Below are 18847 nucleotides of genomic sequence, written 5' to 3'. Positions count from 1 at the left end.
TTGGTGCTGTCCAGTGCCAGGTGTACCTCAGAGACCTGGAGCAGAGGGTGGGCCTGGCTGCTTGAGTCACAGACTTACACTGGCTTTCCAGTTCTCCAAGTTCATGTGGTAGACAACTGCCAATTGGGAGGGGGAATGGTTGGGAGGCTCAGCCATTTCTATCCAAGAGTAGACTCAGCCCCAGCAGTCCTGTCCTGCCTTAGGAAACCCTTAGGGAGTAGGTGAATGAGCTCCATCCATGGTTGAGAGGACAGGCTAACCAAGGTCAAAGTGAAGCTCACTACCAGAAATGACTGCCACTATAAGAAGGTTCACCAGGGACAGAGCCCAGCTACTCAGAAATGAGAGTGCTATTCGGGCACCAGGATAGGAGAACTGGCCATTAGCATATGCAGCATAGGTTTTTGGTATCTGATCTACAAATTGACTAGTGTAAGCTAAACTCAGTGTTACCAAAATTCCAAACTTCCTGGTGATGTGGTGTGCAAGATCATTTCAGGCTCTGTAAGAGTGAACACTTTAATGCTATCGTGATTATGAAGTAATTATTGTTAATATTCTATTGTACATTAGAAAGAATGCAACCAGCAAGGCAGTTGATGGGTTAGTTCTTAGGTTGGAACAAAAGTAGGAAGTGATGTTGGGCAGAGAGGATTGAGTGGAGGGTGCTAGAATGAGCAGAGGTGGCAAGTGCTGACTTAAGCATATGAAAGGTAACACCTGGCAGGGAAGAGGTTAGCAGCTTGTCTGGATTTCTCTTGGATGTGAAAGTGTGAAGGAAGGAGTAAAGAGAAGTGCCAGGTGGGGTGACTTGTGTCCCTGTGGGTGTATGCAGTGTCCCCAAGGTGCTAGGGATCTGGAGGACCTTCCTCCTCTGGACAGGAAGCAGCTTCTCTTGGAGAGGAAGTGGGAGCAGCCCTTTGGTTTAGCTTTTCGCTCCACAAATGTGAGAAAGAGGATAGAGAGAGGTGCAGTGATCATGTTAAGTTCTTTGACATTGTCCCTGAACTTGTGTTTGGGCTAGTTTGCCTTTGGCCTTTCCAGGTCACTCTTCCCAGCCTCCTTGACGGCAGCAGCTGTGGGCCTCTCTGGGCCTGGAGCCCTTTAGAAGACACCATTGTTGCCCAGCAAAGACCTGTCCTTTCTTCATCGTCTCCCGTGTTGACCCAAATGAATATCTACCTTCTGTAGGTGCCATTTTGGGGGATCTTTGGTCCCATTATTACATCATCAGCCTTGCATTTCCTTCAACAAAATGACCTCAGCAGATATTTCCATAGAGATTTTTAAGTCAGTCTTGGCTTGGTTAAGGAGCTCTGGTGGTGCAGTGGGTAAAGCATTCGGCTGCTAACCAGAAGAGTGGCAGTTTGAACAGCCACTCTGCAACAGAAAGATGTGGCAGTCTGCTTCCATAAATGTTTATAGCCTTGGAAACTCTATGGGGCAGTTCTACTCTGTCCTAAAGGGTCATTATGAGTCAGAATTGACTTGATGGCAGTGGATTCGGTTTGGTTTTGACTTGGTTGGATCTAACTACTGAAAGAAAGGACTTCATGTCCTTTTTTTCTTTTAAAAAAGAGTGTCAATGTCCCATCTCCTTTCCTGGTTCCCTCATGCTATGAAACTATGAAAAGGTAGACAAAGAAAATTGTAGGTCTGGTACCACTCACATTCTGCTTTATTTCCTGATTGTCTTCAGTGTGCCCATTCTTCTTTTAGTGAGTTCTGTTTGAGATTCTTATATTTCAAATGGGGTAAGGACCCTTGTCTCTACAGAAGGTACTATTAATAGCAGATTACCTTGGGTATAAGGGTGCCACCTGCTCCCCAAGTCCTTCCTGCTCATTGTGACCTTTTGGCTCTTCATTTATGTATTGTCTCCCCTCCCACTAGGCGAGTATAATGCTGGGAGCAAACTCGATCCATTTGAATCCCAGGAGGACAAGGATCTTCCTGTGGAGAAGTTTTTTGTGGAGAGGCAGCCTCCGAGTGAGCCATCCACCGACTCAGCAGCTGTGGACATGCCCCACAGCCCCACTCTCCGAAAACGCAAAGTCTCAGGTGACAGCAGCCAAACTGAGACCACTGTGGAAGACATGCCAGATGACCCCCTGCTAAAAGCCAAGCGAAGGCGAGTCTCAAAAGGTGAGCGTGGTCGGCTTCAGCTGTCTCTGCTTGGGGCCTGTGCATGCAGCCAGAGGTGGACAGACATGTAGGTGTGGATGTGAGGCACGCTGCCCACCCCCTAGACCTTCTCAGTGAGCACAAGTCCTAGGACTCCCATGTTGGAGCCCTGGGGATTTAGATACCTACAGCCTGAGGAAACCACCTGCACCTCCCCTCCCCCAAAGCCAGCTGTAGGAGCTCAAGCCCAAAGATGGCCAAAGACAACTAGGCCTACTTTCTAAGACTTGATGACATGCTTGAGCAGACAGTGACCATGCCCCACCCCCACCCCTGCCCTATTAGTGATGCGTAAGATAGTGTGTTCCCCGAGGGGGCTTTTTGATTAATTTGTAGTTATTTTTCCATTAGATGACTGGCCTGAGAGGGAAATGACAAACAATTCCTCTAACCACTTAGAAGACCCACATTATAATGAGCTGACCAACCTGAAGGTGTGCATTGAATTAACAGGGCTCCATCCTAAAAAGCAACGCCACTTGCTGCACCTTAGAGAACGCTGGGAGCAGCAAGTGTCAGCAGCAGAGAGCAAACCTGGCCGACAAAACAGGAAGGAAGTGACCCAGGCAATACAGCCTGAGGTCCCAGCCCAGGGGAATAACATCACCGAAGAGAAACCCAGCAGGAAAAGATCAGAGGCCAAAGGCAATAGAAGTTGGTCGGAAGAGTCCCTCAAATCCAACGACAATGAGCAAGGTATTCGAGGGTAGGGCCCCTGTGCTTGGTGGGGAAAGGGCTCCAGAGGGACTGTAGGGACATAGAAGTTGACTCTGACTAGAATGTGGCAGATGGAATTCTTCCATGATGTCCATTCACATCCCCTTGCCCATTCCTCCGCACTTCTTCCAAAACTACAGTGAAGAGTACAGTTAACAGAGCGGAGCTAGAAATGCCTGACTGCTTCATGCAGCTGGAAATGGGGTTCAGGTGGCCCCGGGAGCTTGCCAGTACCACTATTGCAATCTCAGGCTGTCTCCTGTCTGGGCCCTGAGCGTCTGGCCTGGCCTGCCTTGGGAAGGTCCTGCACTCACACCATCGGTTAGGGGTGGGAGAGCAGGAAGAGCTGGCTTTTTGCCCTCTTATCCGGACCCTTTGAAGAAACTTGCCACTTGGTGTTTTGTGGGTTAACCTATTTGGCATTTGAATGTGGGATAATTAAAATATTAATGGTTTGAAAGCATAATTGGTATATCTTTAAAAACTGAAGCTGCTTCAGTGATCAGTGTTAACAATGGGCTTTTCTTTCCACACTGGCTACAACTGTGTAACGCCTGCTTCTTCTCCCCCTCCCTCCTGCCCACCCGCCCGCCTGCCCCCTCCGTATTTAGGCTTGCCTGTGTTCTCCGGCTCTCCGCCCATGAAGAGCCTTTCATCCACCAATGCAAACGGCAAAAAGCAGACCCAGCCAAGCTGTATGCCAGCCTCAAGGCTGCCTGCCAAACAGCAGAAAATTAAAGAAAGCCAGAAGACAGATGTGCTGTGCACAGACGAAGACGAAGATTGCCAGGCCGCCTCCCTGCTGCAGAAATACACTGACACCAGCGAGAAGCCATCCGGGAAGAGACTGTGTAAAACGAAGCACTTGATACCTCAGGAGCCCAGGCGGGGGTTGTCACTGGCAGGGGACTACTACGTGGAGAATGCTGATGGCAAGGTACCTCTTGACACTCCCCAGCCCCCACTCCACCCCCTTGGCCCTGTGTGAGCACATTCCCCCTGCTTGCTACTCATGAAGAAAGCTTCTTTCTCTAGACTCCTACCCCAAACATCACTCTCCTGTCCTGGAGGTGCATGTCCGTTAGGTTGAGGGGGTAGGGTGAAGTTTCAAACTAGGAAGATTGAAACCCCACCTCTCTGACTTCCCTCCCCCATAAAAGAGGGCTTTCCTCCATTGGGGTTTGTAACCTGGGAAAGAGGCAGAGACGAGACAGGTGTTGGAAGACGACACCTTAACTATGTGCCCTGCCTGGTTTTGTAACAGGTGACGGTCCGGAGATTCCGGAAGCGACCGGAGCCCACTTCAGAATATGATCTGTCACCAGCCAAGCAGGAGCAGAAGCCCTTCGACCGTTTGCAACAATTTCTCCCAGCTTCCCAGTCCTCGCAGCTGCCACGTTCATCTTCCCCTCAAGAGACAACCCAGTCACGCCCGATGCCACCAGAAGCCCGGAGGCTGATCGTCAATAAGAACGCTGGTGAGACCCTCCTGCAGCGTGCTGCCCGGCTTGGTTACGAGGTGAGTCTCCCTGTGGGTGCTCTGGAGTAAGAAGCCTCCAGCTGTGGCTGTGGGTGGTGGTATGTGCATACGCTGGGTGGCAGGGGGTGGGGGCAGGTACTTGGAGTCTTTGAGATAAGAACAGAGTACATCTCCCCTTATGAGGAGCTGGGCCAGGCTTTCTAACAGGATGTTTGTGTTAGCCCGCCTCACTGCTGTCTCTTTGGTGGCACGTTCAATCGTGGTGTGAAAAGAAAGGCCTCTCTGATGTTCAGTTCATGTTCAGGCAGGTAGGCTGCTTCGGCCTCCTCCAGTCTTACTCGCTTATCTCTGATACAAAATCTGACATAACCCAGGGCTTGGCGACTGGGGGAATTTTAATGAACCCTTTTAGATTCTGATTAGTGAGGGGAAGAGGATAATTTGCTGGATTTGGGGCTGCCTGTGCTATTTGGGTGGAGAGGTCTCCTGTGTGGGAAGTGGTGGGGAGGGGCAGGCCTGAACATTTTCTCTCAGAGAGAGGCCAGTGGAGCCCCAGGAGGGAAGAGCTAGGCTCAGGAGGAGGGGGATGCACTGCCCCTCTTCCTCCCCACCAGGTCCCCACCCAGCAGGGCCAATGAGAATGATAGCTTATATTGACTGTATGCTCTTGCCAAGCCAGTATGGTCCATCAAAAAACAACCCCCCCAAAAACCATTGCCATCAAGTCAATTCCACCTCAGAGCGACCATATAGGACAAAGTAGAACTGCCCCATAGGGTTTCCAAGGCTGTAATCTTCAGGGAAACAGGCTCCCATCAAGTGACTGGTAGGTTCGAACCACTGACCTTTCAATTCACAGCTGAGCACATAACCACTGTGCCAGTAGGGCTGTTCTTATGTATGGTCAGGTGTAACTCATTTAAACCTTTCAAGCACCTCATGTGGTAGTAACTAGTAATATCCCCACTTTCAGATGAGGAAACTGAGCCCTAGAAGAGTTAAATGTCACCCACTACTGCATAGGAAGTAAGCAGGAGAGTCTAGATTCAGCCCCTGCTCCAAAGCTCAGCCCTCTCCCGACCCCCTGCCCCAGCTTCTCTCCGTGACTGGCTTGAATTAGAATTGCTTTCTTCACAATTCAAACCCCTATGCTAGATAGATGACTATTGCTGCCCTGGTGAGACTCCCGTACCACACACTTGTCACTTGAAACTGTGATACAATAGCCCACAGGGCAAAGACTTCTGTTTTTTTTTTTTAAATGCTGGCATTAGCCCTTTGGGAGTTGGATGGTGAAAATAAAATGCAGCTCGGCAAGCTGTATGCAGAGGCCTAGAGGAGCGAGCAGGTGGCAGGATCGAGGCTGGCCCGGGCTTGGCTGCAAACATTCAGATTTCAGCTGGAATCCTTGCTCCCACACCTCGACCAACTCTGTGCTGCTGTTGCATTAAACCTTGAGCGCTGCCTAGCAGTGCTCCCCCACCCCCAACCCGGAGTTAGTCCCTAAGGATTGCTTGTGTGTGGGAAGGTAGCAGTAGGCTGAACCCTTTCTGGGATGGTCCTTTGAAGCCCCAGCATTTTCTTAGCTCAGGATGTTCTTGGTTGTGCTTCGTATCAATGTGTCTCTTGTTTGAGATCTCTTGATTATCTTGGGAAGAACACGCTGGAATGATTTGGTACGGTTAGCTCAGTTCCTTGAGAATGAAATCCAAGTGGTTTCCCGTGAGCTGAGAGCAGCAGCACCTAGGAGGACAGGTAGATGTTGCATACAAGCATTCCTTTCTGATGCTGGCCAATCAGGACTGAGGAAACAGGCTTCTGCTTTCACCAAGTGCCAGAGTGGAAGGAGGGCAGCAGTAAAGGGAAAACTCAATGGTTTGTACAGAGCAGGGCTTACGGGCCCAGTCTCTCCTGGGCCCTGGCCTGGTGTTTGCTCTTGGCATCATTTCCACGTAGTGTCAGATTACCCAGTAAGCAAGGTAAGCTCAGGCTTACTTATGCCTACTGACTAATCTGTAGTAAACAATTTCATATTTTTTCCACCACATCAAAAATTCTGCTTCTAGGTATGACTGGTGTCTGTCTCTCTCCCAACCCCACAACACCTTCCTACAGAATCAAGCCTCTTTTCAAATTTATAGTTCCCAATAGGGACGTACCCAGTAAGCAAGGTAATGATGAGCTTACTTGTGCTTACTTACTAATCTGTAGTGAACCGTTTCACATGGCTTTCACCAAATCTAAAACCTACGTGAAATTGTTCACTATAAATTAGTAAGTAAGCCCGTGCTTCTCTTGCTTATTGGGAAACCCACCCCTGTTTTCCATCAGTCATGCCCCTATTTCCATCAGTTACAACTCCTTTTAGGACCAGAGACCTAGAGAGACCCCTTGTTGGTCTTCTAAGTAGTAGTTTCTATTTCGTTTGCTTGGAGCTGGGTGCAGACCAAGAAGCAACTTTTTCCATACGTTTTTAGGCTGCCAGGCCTTTGGTAGCACATGAGGTTATGAAAATGTGTGTGTAAGAATGTGTTTTGTCTCTTCTAATGTAAAATTCAATATGTACGTTTCATAGGTAACCAGTTGTGATACCGAACTTTTTAACTACAGGAGGAAAGCTAGAATTTCTTTGCCAGGTTGGGAGGATGGCTAGGTCAGATGTGAAGACTTAATGCTTTTAAAGGGAGAGGACAATTTGTGTGATCTGGTTAAGGTGCAGTTGGAATGCACAGCATTAGTGTTAGGGTTTTCCTGAAGTTGGTCTTTACCCTATTGCTTATTGCTAAGCTGAAGTTGCCATGTGCAGCAAAAAGCTGTCCCAGCTATGTGACATGGTCATCGGGTTCTTGAGGTTGGGAAATGCCCTCTATCTTCAGGTCTGTTTTAACGAGAGCACCTGAAAGGCCAGAGACACCCAAACCTTTCCTATAAAAAGGCTGCTGATGCTTAGTTTAAAAAGCCAATGTGCAACCACATGCTTGTGTGTTTCGTGGTGATGGTTAAATTTTCTATGAATTGAATAAATCATGTTTTTAAAAAAGTTAATGAGGCATTTAATTAATTAACAATGTTGGGTTTATGGCCTTTCTGGTTACAGTTTGCAGTTAATGACATTCGGCTTATAGTCACTTAACAGAGAATTGTCCAACAAAAACAGTGTGATTTAGTTTGGGAATGGGTGGGCTGCCTATCAAACATTCCCATTTCTAGTGTACGAAATAAGCCAGGAAGTGTATTGGGTAGACAGAATTGTCTGGCCTCTTAGCCATTCTCCCTAACTGTGGTTGATGATGCTTGCCATCTATTTAGAGACCACCTTCCTCTCAACTAGGAAGGTGTAATTCGTCCACTTGACCCCAACAGAAAGGTTTTAGGGATGCTGGATTAGAGAGTTGGATTTCTGCCCTCAATCTGGGGCTCCTGATTGGGCTTTTTGTGTCTTCCTAGTGGTCCAGGTAGGTACCAAGAGATGTCAATTATAGGTGTAATGCTGCTTGTTAATTTGAACTTGAGGTTTTACCTTTCTGGGCCTCAGTTTCCCCAAGTGTCCAATGAGAGCAATACCCACTTGGTTTCCTGGTATCTCTCAGGTTACTGTGGGATGACCAAGGCATTCTCATTTAGGGACATGGGAAGCACTGTGCAAATAGTGCTATCAACGCTGTTGAGTTAGGACAGCCCATGACAGAAGTCTGACCTGGCTATCGGGCCATTAGTGCCTTTACTGCCATCCTGCAGGAAGAGAGTTCACTTATCCTCGAATCAGCCCTAGTAGCCATGAAGGTTTCCAGGTGAAGGCCATGATTGTCAGAACAAATAAACCCTGGGTTGACAGGACAGCAGGCAGGCCGCTGGGATCTGGAAAAATTGATCTGTGCACAGCAGTCAGTGGCGCTCAGACCTGATCCTGGAGTCACATGACGGGCCCTCTCCCTGGCTGGGGCACACAACTCATTAGCTTGCAGCCGTCCACTCGAGCCTGGCTAGTGAGGGCCTGCTATAAGAGCAACAGCTTCATGCGGTATCCTGGATACCAGCACTCAGGGCAGGTGGCCTGGGAGCCCAGAGGATTGTGGGCTTTCTGGCAGGTTAGGATCTGAACGAAGAAACACATTTGCGGGCATGCTTTCTCTCGTCCGCCTCTTGTTTTGGAAGGGAGCTGCCACTGTAGCCTGAAGCAACAGGACATTGATGGAGGTTTACCAGAATGGAACATTAGGTTCACAGAGTGCACATATGGAACGTTCTAGTTAGCACTCAAGTGAGTGAGCACTTTGATTGACGTGTCCCAGAAAGGCATACGGTTTTTTCAGAACCTACTTCGGGTTGATGGTGGGGGTAGAATGAGCCCTGTTTTAGGTTTAGCAAATGAGTTGTTAAGAGTTGTCACAAAGGGTGGCCCACTCTGACCCCATCAACCTCCCCCTTAGGAAGTGGACCATGTATTGAGCCACTCATGCTCTCTGCCTACCCCCAGTTCTCAGAACTTGACAGCTCTTGCTGGGCATGACTTGTAGGAAAATAATGCACCATATTTTCTGGTGGCAAATACTCTCTCTGTTTGAAAACTTTCTTAATCAAGGTAATAAAACATTAAATAAATTACTGCTCTGCTTACTGGGAGAGGTTCAAATTAATATTTTAACACACCAAAGAAGTAAGATTAATAACAGTGATTGTAATGCATACTGTTGACATAGAACACATTCTGAAAAGGGAGAAGGCTAGACCTGTTTTATTTAATTCTTGGAATGTGTAAGTTGCAGTATGTGGTATATCAGATTCCTGTCATTAACTTAAGTAGATATTAAAATATTCGATTGGTTCAGCCCCGAGTGGGATAGCAAGTAAGGCAAAATAGGGGATGAGGCTACTTGAAGCATTTTACACCGTTGGTTGATGATATGTTTGCTATATGTCAAGAAATTTCTCTTGAACTCTACTTAGTGTAAAACAGAAGCATTGCTGCCCAGAATTGGATTCCTTGTCCTTCTAAAAGAGCTATTGTCAGGATGTATATAATCTCTTGGGGGTCCTTCTATAAGTTGAGGTGTTCTCCAGCTCATCTAATCTCTTGGCATGAGCCAGTCAGCCATACTTTTATCTGAACTTCTGTTGTCATCACCATCAGCTATTGAATTAACTGATTTAGAATGCCCTTGTATATATCAGTTTATCATTTAAGATATTAGCAGCCAGGATCCCTCTGTACACACAATGCCAGGCACTGGGCTAAGGGCTTTTGTAGGATTATCTAATTACATTCTCTCAGCACCTCTATGTAGGCTCTGTGATTCTCCTCATTTTCACAGGGGGAGAATTAGAAGCTTGGAGAAGTTTCTTTCTGGCTCAGGCAGCTGGGCAGTGGCAGAGCCAGGTTTCAAGCACAGTCCTACACTACACTCTATGCTTCCCCAACACTCCACTTTCCCCATGTTGGAGGGAGTGTGTCTCTGAAAGCGGGCACTACCAAACTACAGAGAGGTCACCCTTACGTGCTGCACCTGGCAGCAATCTGATGGTTGTCCCCCATTCCCCTCTCCATAGGAAGTGGTCTTGTACTGCCTGGAGAACAAGATTTGCGACGTGAATCATCGAGACAACGCAGGTTACTGCGCCTTGCACGAAGCTTGTGCAAGGGGCTGGCTCAACATCGTACGACACCTCCTTGAGTATGGCGCTGATGTCAACTGCAGTGCCCAAGATGGAACCAGGTCAGTGATGGGTCTGGCTCTCAGTCTGGGTATAGGCAATGGTTCTCAGGGTGTGCAGGAAAATTCTGGAGGAAAGATGGAAGGGACATGTGTGTACATCAGTGGCAGTCTCTGAAGTTGAATGAGACAGACCTTTCTGGCAAATTAGGTATAACCTGAAACATTTATAAGATGTGTCCTGGAGTTTTCAGCATCATTTTCCTTTTTTCTTCTCATCCCAAGTTGCCTAGAAAGTGTTGATGGCTTCTTGGACTGTGACCTCTAATTTCTTTAATGAAAACAAAAAAAAGCAGCATGTAGTCAGTCACTTTAGTAAAATTGATTATAGATTCTAAATTGATTGTGTGTGTGTGTGTGTGTGTCTGCCTGGGTCAGGTAGGGTATGTTTCAGTGTTAGATTTGAACTTACGTTGTGGTTCCAACTTTTAAAAACCCTGTTTTTTTCCCTTCTTTATCTCTGAATTTTCTTCTTTCTGAAAGTTCAGTGACCAAACTCTCCATAGCCAAGGGGGAAAAAAAAAAAACCATACAGCTGAGATGGAAACAAATGGGACATTTTGTTGCCACTGCAAAATCTTTTTTTCTCTGAATCCACATAATTTGCACTGCAGCCCAAAAGAAAATGCTGAGGGGCTATCTGCTCCCTGTGGCCTCCACACCGACCCCTGTCCTCTCAGCAACTCTAAGGTCACACTCATCATTGCCTCCTACCTTTGCCCACCAGGGCCCTTCTTCCTCAGCTGGCAGCCTGGGGGATATTTAGGGCCCTCCTTCCTGCTTCTGTGTCTGTGTATGTATGTGTGTCTGTCACTTCCCTTCAGTTGGGGAATCGAGGCAAGGCACGGTTAGTGCTGCAGTGCTCCCGTGGCCAAAAGCCTCTGAAAATGTTGAGGCCTTATGAATAATGAGTGGCATTGCTTTTTAATACCCTGGGTTCTTCCTCATTTGTTAACCCAACGTATTCAAAATATATGTGAACTCGGAGTCCCAGGGCTGCAGACAGAGGGCCATGACCATCAGCTTGGTAGGACCTGCTACGAGCCTCCCTCATCCTTGACCTTCGTTCTGTTCTTGACCTTGGTTTGTTGGTCTGACTCAGCCTGAATGAGCATCTTCCTGGTGCGTGAGTGGGATGGCTATTGTCAGGCAGGTCACTAGGACTTTCCGGAAAGTCATAAAAATAGGAAAACTGCAATCTATTTGCTCTTTTGCAGCTTCTAAACAGCATGTCCTTAGGAGGGACTTGGGGCAGGATTCCATCCCTCCATGGATTGGGGGGAGGGGGGACTTTGTGCCTCCTCAGGATGCACTTGTGCAGGCCAACTTCAGGCCCTGTTTCTTCTCTCTCCTCGGCTTCTGGGCCAGAAGATTCATTACTCATCTAAAGTCCTGGGGTCAGGCTTTCAGGAGAGTCATCACTAGTCATTTCTCTTTGTACCCAGTTTCTTTTTAAAAGAATTCGGCTTTTAAAAAAAAGTTTCTTATATTGGCTTTTATAATGGTGGGACCCCCCCCCCCAAATCCAGAAGTTAAGTTAATGTCAAATATTTTCCTTGAAAATGTTTCATTTTTGTCTTGAATTCTTCCTTCAGCCTTGGATTAAAGCAGATTTGCATTTTAGAATTAGGCCTGAAACAGTTCTTTCATCTGCCCTGGAAAAGACTAGGTGTGGAAACAACAGGATGCTTTGTAGCTTGACGTTGGATAATCACTGTGCCTCAGTTTCCCCTAGCTGGAATGGCAGTGACAGTGCATACCCTCCTCGGTGAAATAGTGTGCCTAGAGGGCTAAGTACACACGGGCACATGTGTTCACTTTTGTCAGTTGTGGAAACAACCGTAGAAACAAGGTCCATGTGCACACACTCAGACCCCACTGTGTGTCTTTCCCTAGGCCTCTCCATGATGCAGTCGAGAATGATCACTTGGAAATTGTCCGCTTGCTTCTTTCCTATGGTGCTGACCCCACTCTGGCTACGTACTCAGGTAGAACCATCATGAAAATGACTCACAGCGAACTTATGGAAAGATTTTTAACGGGTAAGTCTCTTTAAGAAACGGGAATGACAAACTTCAAGAAATATTTTTATTCAAAAATGAGATGTGGACTTTGCTGGGCAGCAAAAAGAAAGCTGGAGTTGTAACATTTTAGGACAGCCACGGTGTGTTTGGCCTCTTGCGGGGTGCATTTAGTATTTTGATGCTTAGCCACCGACTCTATATTTGCTTTCGTCTATTTGTCCTAATGTTTTAAACATTTCCTAAAATTATTTGTATGTTCTAGAAAGGCCTTTTCACCTTAGGCCTGGCTCACATGGTTGCATCTTTAGTCTGGGTGGTATATAGGTCTTTGCCAGATACTGCAGAGAACAGCATAGGGGAAGTGCACCAGTGGGCAGGAAAGGGGAGGGGTAGGTCAACAGGAGGCAACATACCAGCCTGTTCTGAATTTACAGGGAAAACAGCCCCTAACTTGTGCTGGCATTTTGTTCCCATCAATGGATTGCATCTTATTTTTCTCTGTTCTTCCAGATTATTTAAATGACCTTCAAGGTCGCAGTGATGATGACTCCAGCGGCTCGTGGGACTTTTATGGCAGTTCTATGTGTGGTGAGCACCATTGGTCTTTCCAGCTTAGTGGGAAGTGAATGAGTTACAGAATGTGGCTCTCTGGTGTGGGTGAGGGGACGTGGGTGGTGGGTGCTGGAAATGGGGCACAAGTGGCAAGGCTCTGTTTTTATTTAGAGTCTTGTTTGACAGCAGTGGAAGCCTCGCTCTGGCTCACTGATTCCTTTTTCTCCCCCCTGCATTAGAACCAGATGACGAAAGCGGATATGATGTTCTAGCTAACCCCCCTGGACCAGAGGACCTGGATGATGATGATGATGCCTATAGCGATGTGTTTGAATTTGAATTTTCAGAAAGTCTCCTCTTACCATGTTATAACATCCAAGTATCTGTCTCTCAGGGGTGAGCATGGCTACCTTAGGGTTGAATAAAAAACGGAGCCACTTTTAGGGTGGCAGGGTCAGAAATCCCTTTTAAGCAGATGGGGGTGGGTGAATGATTTCCAAGTGTGCGTGAAAACCACTTAACGCCATAAACTTATCCAAAAAAGGTATGCATAAGCTTAATTTTATACCCAGTGGGTATTTGGACACTCCTCTCAACATGCCATCATAGGGACCTTCCCGGGTGTTTTGGGTGAACTAGGCTATACTGAAATTCCTCCTTGTAGATTATACTTAGGAAAATCATTCTACATGGTACCTAGGATGTTGATCTGTTGTCAGATTTATATATCAAGAGACCTGTGCTCTGTTGTACGTTACCAAAAGGTGCTGATGAATAACACCCTCCTCTGGCTCTGAAGCTATAAACACATATACCATTACAAATAGCCACATCGCAGTAATAGAAATCCTAAAAGTTGCAGTGTGTGATGTATGTGAGAAATTTAATAGTATCTCAAAAGCATTACTCCCAAAAGAGAAGAGAGATGGGGTGAAGGAAGAAGAGAGGCAGCCTTTTGTATTCTAAAATGTCTCAGGGGCAGGGGATGAATCCTCTGGGGTTGGGATGCAAACCCTGCCCTTGGTCACTGCAATGGGATGGATGCTGATGTGGCCAGAGCTGGGTGAGTGGGGCTTACCTGTTCGTCCCTATCAGCCCTGGAGTAGTGAGGTGGGCATCTCCAGAGATGCTTCCATCTGAATCTATCGGCCCTTTCTTAAGTGTTTTGTTCACAAGGTCGCATAAGTCCAGAGTCCCTATCACCAGCAGCAGAGACTTTTCCCTTGTCTAGAAAGGGCCCAGTCAATCAGGGAGTGGGAATATTGAGAAATGGCAGGGGTGGAGTTTAAAGCCGAAGTAACTGGCCCTTGTCACAGCTGTGGACTGGTTAGGTCAAGGTGTAGTGGTTAATGGTTGGGAGTGCCTTTAATTTTACTGGAAGCCTAAACCACTCTCCTTTCTATTTTGCAGGCCACGCAACTGGCTGTTGCTTTCAGACGTGCTGAAGAAATTGAAAATGTCATCCCGCATATTCCGCTGCAATTTTCCCAATGTGGAAATTGTCACAATTGCAGAAGCAGAGTTTTACCGTCAGGTTTCAGCAAGTCTCCTGTTCTCTTGTTCCAAAGACCTGGAAGCCTTCAACCCAGAGAGTAAGGAGCTGTTAGACCTGGTAGAATTCACCAATGAGCTGCAGACTCTGCTGGGCTCCTCTGTGGAGTGGCTCCACCCCAGCGACACGACCTCGGATGACTACTGGTGAGCGCTCCAGGCCCGCCGTGTACAGTGTGTTATAGTGTTAATCCTTGTGCATATGTGTCATAATACGACTATTTCTGTAAAGAAAGGACACTATTACATATGAAAATATCTCTTCTTTATATAAGAGAAATGACTCCAATTGGAAGGACTTAGAAACATGTTTTTTTTCTTTTTAAACTTCAGTCAGTTTTTATGAAGTTGTTATAATGTTTCTTTACTTTTAAATGCACATATGTTTTGGGATATGTTTGTTTTTATCTGGAACATTTTTTTCCTGTCTTTTCTTTTTTAAGGAAAAAAAAATGAGGACAAGGAACTCCACACTTTGACTTTATTTCACACAAAGCTCTGAGGACAGAAGCTGTAACTGTTAGAAGTGTGGTCAGGATTGTGTGGCTGGTTTGGGGAGATAAATTGGGTAAAGGCACTTGGTGATGTTGTAATTTTATGTTTTGTTTACAGAGTACCTGCTCAGGCCAGGTAAATGCTATTGGATATAATCCAGTAGTGTGTAATATAAATTAAACCATATCCACACACAACAACTAATTGTATGAAACTTTTATATCCTAATTTAAAAGCTGTGAAATTAGTTTTCACGCATCAAACCGGATTGTTTATATGTTTAAACATTTTATGCTCTTATTTAAAGAAGACTTTGAGCTATTTTTTTCTGTACCTTGTAAAATATTGAAAACTAACAATAATATGTTGAGGTTGCTTGAAAATGTACATAAAACTAAAATTTTCTGAATTGTGTGTTTATGTTTGAAATCTGTGTTTTAACTTTGTAAGTAAATTCTCTGCCTTTGTATTTATATTTTACAAAAATTTTCTTAAAAGGCAATAAACCTGTTGAGGAAAGGAGAAAATTGAAGTACCTTGTGTCCTATGTGTTCCTGAAGTACCTTGTGTCCTGTGTGTTACTGTTGTCACTGACTTTGTTTTAAATGATGTTGATAATCAAGTCCCTATAGAGAACTCTAGAGCAATTCACAGTCTCTATAAACCACAGCAAACTGGAGGATTTCAGAGGAATTATACTCAGAATACAATTTGGAGTTCTATCCTAAAACCTCAATTCTTGGACACATATTTTTATATCTCAGGTCCTTCTCTCCTCCATCTCCTTTGATGCCTTTGTAGGCTTTTTTCATTGCCTTTGGCCTTGATGTACTGCAGTAGCCACATCATAGCCAGCCCTTTATCTTTAGGAAAGCTTTTTCCTGAAACGGCTTTCGTCATGTCATTTCTCATCCTCCAGATCTCAGATGTTTCTCTGGTACCTTCGGGATCAAGTCCAAACTCCTTGGCTTGATAGTCAAGGCCTATAGCTTTTACCTCTCAACTCCATCGCTCTTATTTTTCCAACAGTGTCTGTGCTGGGTACGGTCAGTTGTCACTTGATTTCTGTCTTCGCATCCTTTTATGCCTTCCTTTCACTGTAGGGGCTAGACAGCTTAAAAACTACGAATCCCAGACTCCCTTGCAGCTAGGTTTCTGAATGCACATTAGGTTTGGAAGGCCAAGTGTGGTAGAGGAACTTTCTTACCTCAGTGACTGCTGGTAAGAAAGGTGAGGGAGAAAAGCCAGTGAATTGGTATGACCAGAGGAATGTTCCAACAGCTAGTTTTCAGCTTTGTGGGTGATGAGAGCCGGTAGTAGCTGTGACAGCAGCAGATTTATAATCTCTGGATGGCAGCCATAGCAAATTGTTGCTGAACCCAGTAGTTCCAGTGTCATCTTCTTCCAAAGACTGATAAGGATCTAATTCATTGTATCAAGTCCATTTGTGCTTAGAATGCCTCACCAGTGGCAGAGCAAAAAAGAAAGGGAGGGAGGGGAGGGGAATGGTCAAGGAAGAGGTCATAGAGACCATGTAGGGTCTTGAAGTATGTGGAGAAAAGGGAGGAAGACAGGCCAGAAAGGGGTCAGCAAATACTGTGGCATAGCAGGTGAGAGAGTCAGGCACAGTTAGGAAAGGTGTAATCCAGGATTATTAGATAATGAGAGAGAGTACTATTTCTTGGGAAAGACTTTGGGTACCAAATCTTAAAAGCAAAAGGTAGCCAATAAGCTTTTTCTGATTTTAAAAAGAAAAGAAAACCTTTATTTATTTTAAAATAAAAAAATTCCCTGTTTCAATTCCAAAACCAGAAATAAAGACGTTGTCATCTCATGCCAACACCCCTCCCCCACCCCAGCATTAACCAGTTAATAATTTGCTAAAATTTTTTTTCTTTTTTTAGGAAGTTACATCAAACAGCAGGTGGGAATAGAGAAATGAAAAGAGCAGATAGGAAGACCAGTAAAACAGACGTGCAAAAATGATTAAGCCAAAAAAGACTGGTGATCCTGAACTACTATAGAAAACAAGGTGCTCTCAAGAGCCTAAATTTAAAAACAAAACAAAACAAACAAAAAACTAGAGCATTTGGTTCTTTGTATTTGTGCTGGAGGCAAAGGGAAGGCCTGAGGCCAGCTGAGGTTTCTATCTTGGATGAGGGTCATCATTCTATTTATTAAGCCAAGAAAACATGAGAGAGAATGGGTTTATGGGGGTGTAGGGAAAGTAAGATGCTCTGGCGAAGTGCCTAAGGCATTTGACTGCTAACCAGAAGGTTGGCGGTTCAAACCCACCAGGTACTGCGTGGAACAAAGACTGGGCAATCTAATTCCATAAAGATCTACTGCCTCAGAAACCCAAAGGGGGTTGCTATGAGTCAGAATCGACTTGATGGCAGTGAGTCTGGTTTGGTTTTTTGGAGAGAAAGTAATAAGCTTGGTTTAGGAGATGCTTTGTTGTTGTTATTTGCCGTCGAGTCGGCCCCAACTCATAGCGACCCCTCCTTGCGTATCCAAGGCAGTATCACTACGGAAGTAGGATTGCCCAACCTTCCTTCTGAGAGGATATGCTTAAGAGCCATCAAAAAAAGAAAGCCATCAAAAAAAACCCCCCCAAAACCCACTGCCATTGAGTCATAGCAACCCCTACTGGATTTCCAAAGCTATAAATCTTTGTGGAAGTAGATTTTCTCATCTTCCTCCCACTGCAGCACCAGCGCTCCTTGTAAGGGCCATCACAGTGGTTGAAAACATGGATGTTAAAAGAATTGATCAGGAGATGATCACTACATCAGTAGAGAAACTCACTACAGCATAGAGGAGCTCCTCATGTGTTTAGAGGAACTCAGCATGGGTATAGAAGTGCTCTCCACAGATGAGAAGGGGATCATGAGTATAAATGAGATCACACTAGATGTAAAGATATTCCCCATGGGTGTAGAGGCAATCACGGGTATAAGTGAGATCACACGTGGGTGTAGAGAAACTCACTATTAGCTTAGGAGAACTTGAGCTCACCCGGGTTGTGGAAGAGCAGCTCATCAGAGGTGTAGAGTGTGTGGAAGAGCTTACTGCTGGCTTAGAGAGAACACATAGATGGGCTCATTCTGGGTATAAAACAAGTAGGAGATTCAACTTCTGAAGGTCCCTAGAAGTTGAAGATCAGTTCTTTGCCCTGTCCTCCTTCTTGCTGGCTACAATGTGGTCTTGGTGACTACAACTCAAGTTTGGACCATGAAGTTTGTAGGTCAAGTACTAGGACCCAGTGAAACCAAGACACCATATCAGACCAGCACTGCTGCCTTTTGCTTTTAAAAACCACACCCACTGCCATAAGTGTTATAAAAAATTATGTAGTTCTGAACTTGACTTAGAAATATCACTATGAACTCATGATGTATTTTATCTTAAATATTTTTCCAGTTCTGTCTGTTGAAACGGCCTAGAAACATTGATCAATATAATAGAAATGAGCACCACAAGCTTCCAGATTGTGGTTTCTAAGCACCTTCTCTTATTAAAAAGAACCAAGGTTACTTGGAGAAATGGTTGACTCCAAGGGGGAGGAGAAGAGAGGAAGGGGAGTATGGATAGATACAATAAGCTCTTGCAGTTGTGTCAAAAACATTCAGTAGCCAACCTGAAGAGGTTCCTGCATCCATATGGTATATATATATACAGGGCACTTTGAGCCTCAATGAGAACAGCAATAAATATAAACATTAACTAGGGTTAATCCATGAGTTCATGATGATATGCAAAACAACTCACTTTCCTATATGAATTACATCTCAGGTTGGTAGATGATCTGAAGATGTTTCTCTATAAAGTATTCCAGCCAACATATGAAGAGATGATTGAATACCATTTTTACAACCCATAATAGAGTAGTTGAGCTAGACAATGATCATTCAGGACTGCTAACATAACCAAACCAAACAAACAAGAAACAAGCAGGCATTATGTGCCTCCTGAAAGAAAACTACCTCCTATGAAAAAGTCTTGCCAAAACATTGAACCTGAAACTTATGAAGTCTCTTGTTGTTGTTATATGCCATCGAGTCGGCCCTGACTCATAGCGACCCCGCCTTGGATTTTCGAGGCAGTATCACTACGGAAGTAGATTGCCCCAT

At 45.4% G+C, this 18847-nt stretch overlaps 1 protein-coding gene across 1 annotated transcript in view; it reads left to right on the top strand.

Moving 5' to 3' along the window:
• The window catches only part of BCOR (BCL6 corepressor), a 28369-nt gene extending 11669 nt beyond the window's left edge, over positions 1-16700 (top strand). Inside the window, exons 6-15 of the mRNA XM_007952482.2 lie at positions 1894-2145; positions 2536-2880; positions 3513-3838; positions 4166-4420; positions 9929-10095; positions 11989-12134; positions 12627-12704; positions 12908-13064; positions 14079-14366; positions 16619-16700. Coding sequence (XP_007950673.2) covers positions 1894-2145; positions 2536-2880; positions 3513-3838; positions 4166-4420; positions 9929-10095; positions 11989-12134; positions 12627-12704; positions 12908-13064; positions 14079-14366; positions 16619-16700 — 2096 coding nt within the window. The remainder of the gene's footprint in view (positions 1-1893; positions 2146-2535; positions 2881-3512; positions 3839-4165; positions 4421-9928; positions 10096-11988; positions 12135-12626; positions 12705-12907; positions 13065-14078; positions 14367-16618) is intronic.
• The last annotated feature ends 2147 nt before the right edge of the window (positions 16701-18847 follow it).

This window comes from Orycteropus afer, unplaced genomic scaffold, assembly GCF_000298275.1.
Source record: "Orycteropus afer afer isolate SDZICR_OR568_19922 unplaced genomic scaffold, OryAfe1.0 scaffold00341, whole genome shotgun sequence".
Lineage (NCBI taxonomy): Eukaryota > Metazoa > Chordata > Mammalia > Tubulidentata > Orycteropodidae > Orycteropus > Orycteropus afer.
Note: the sequence above shows the minus strand (reverse complement) of the source record. Positions and strands in the feature narration are given on the sequence as shown.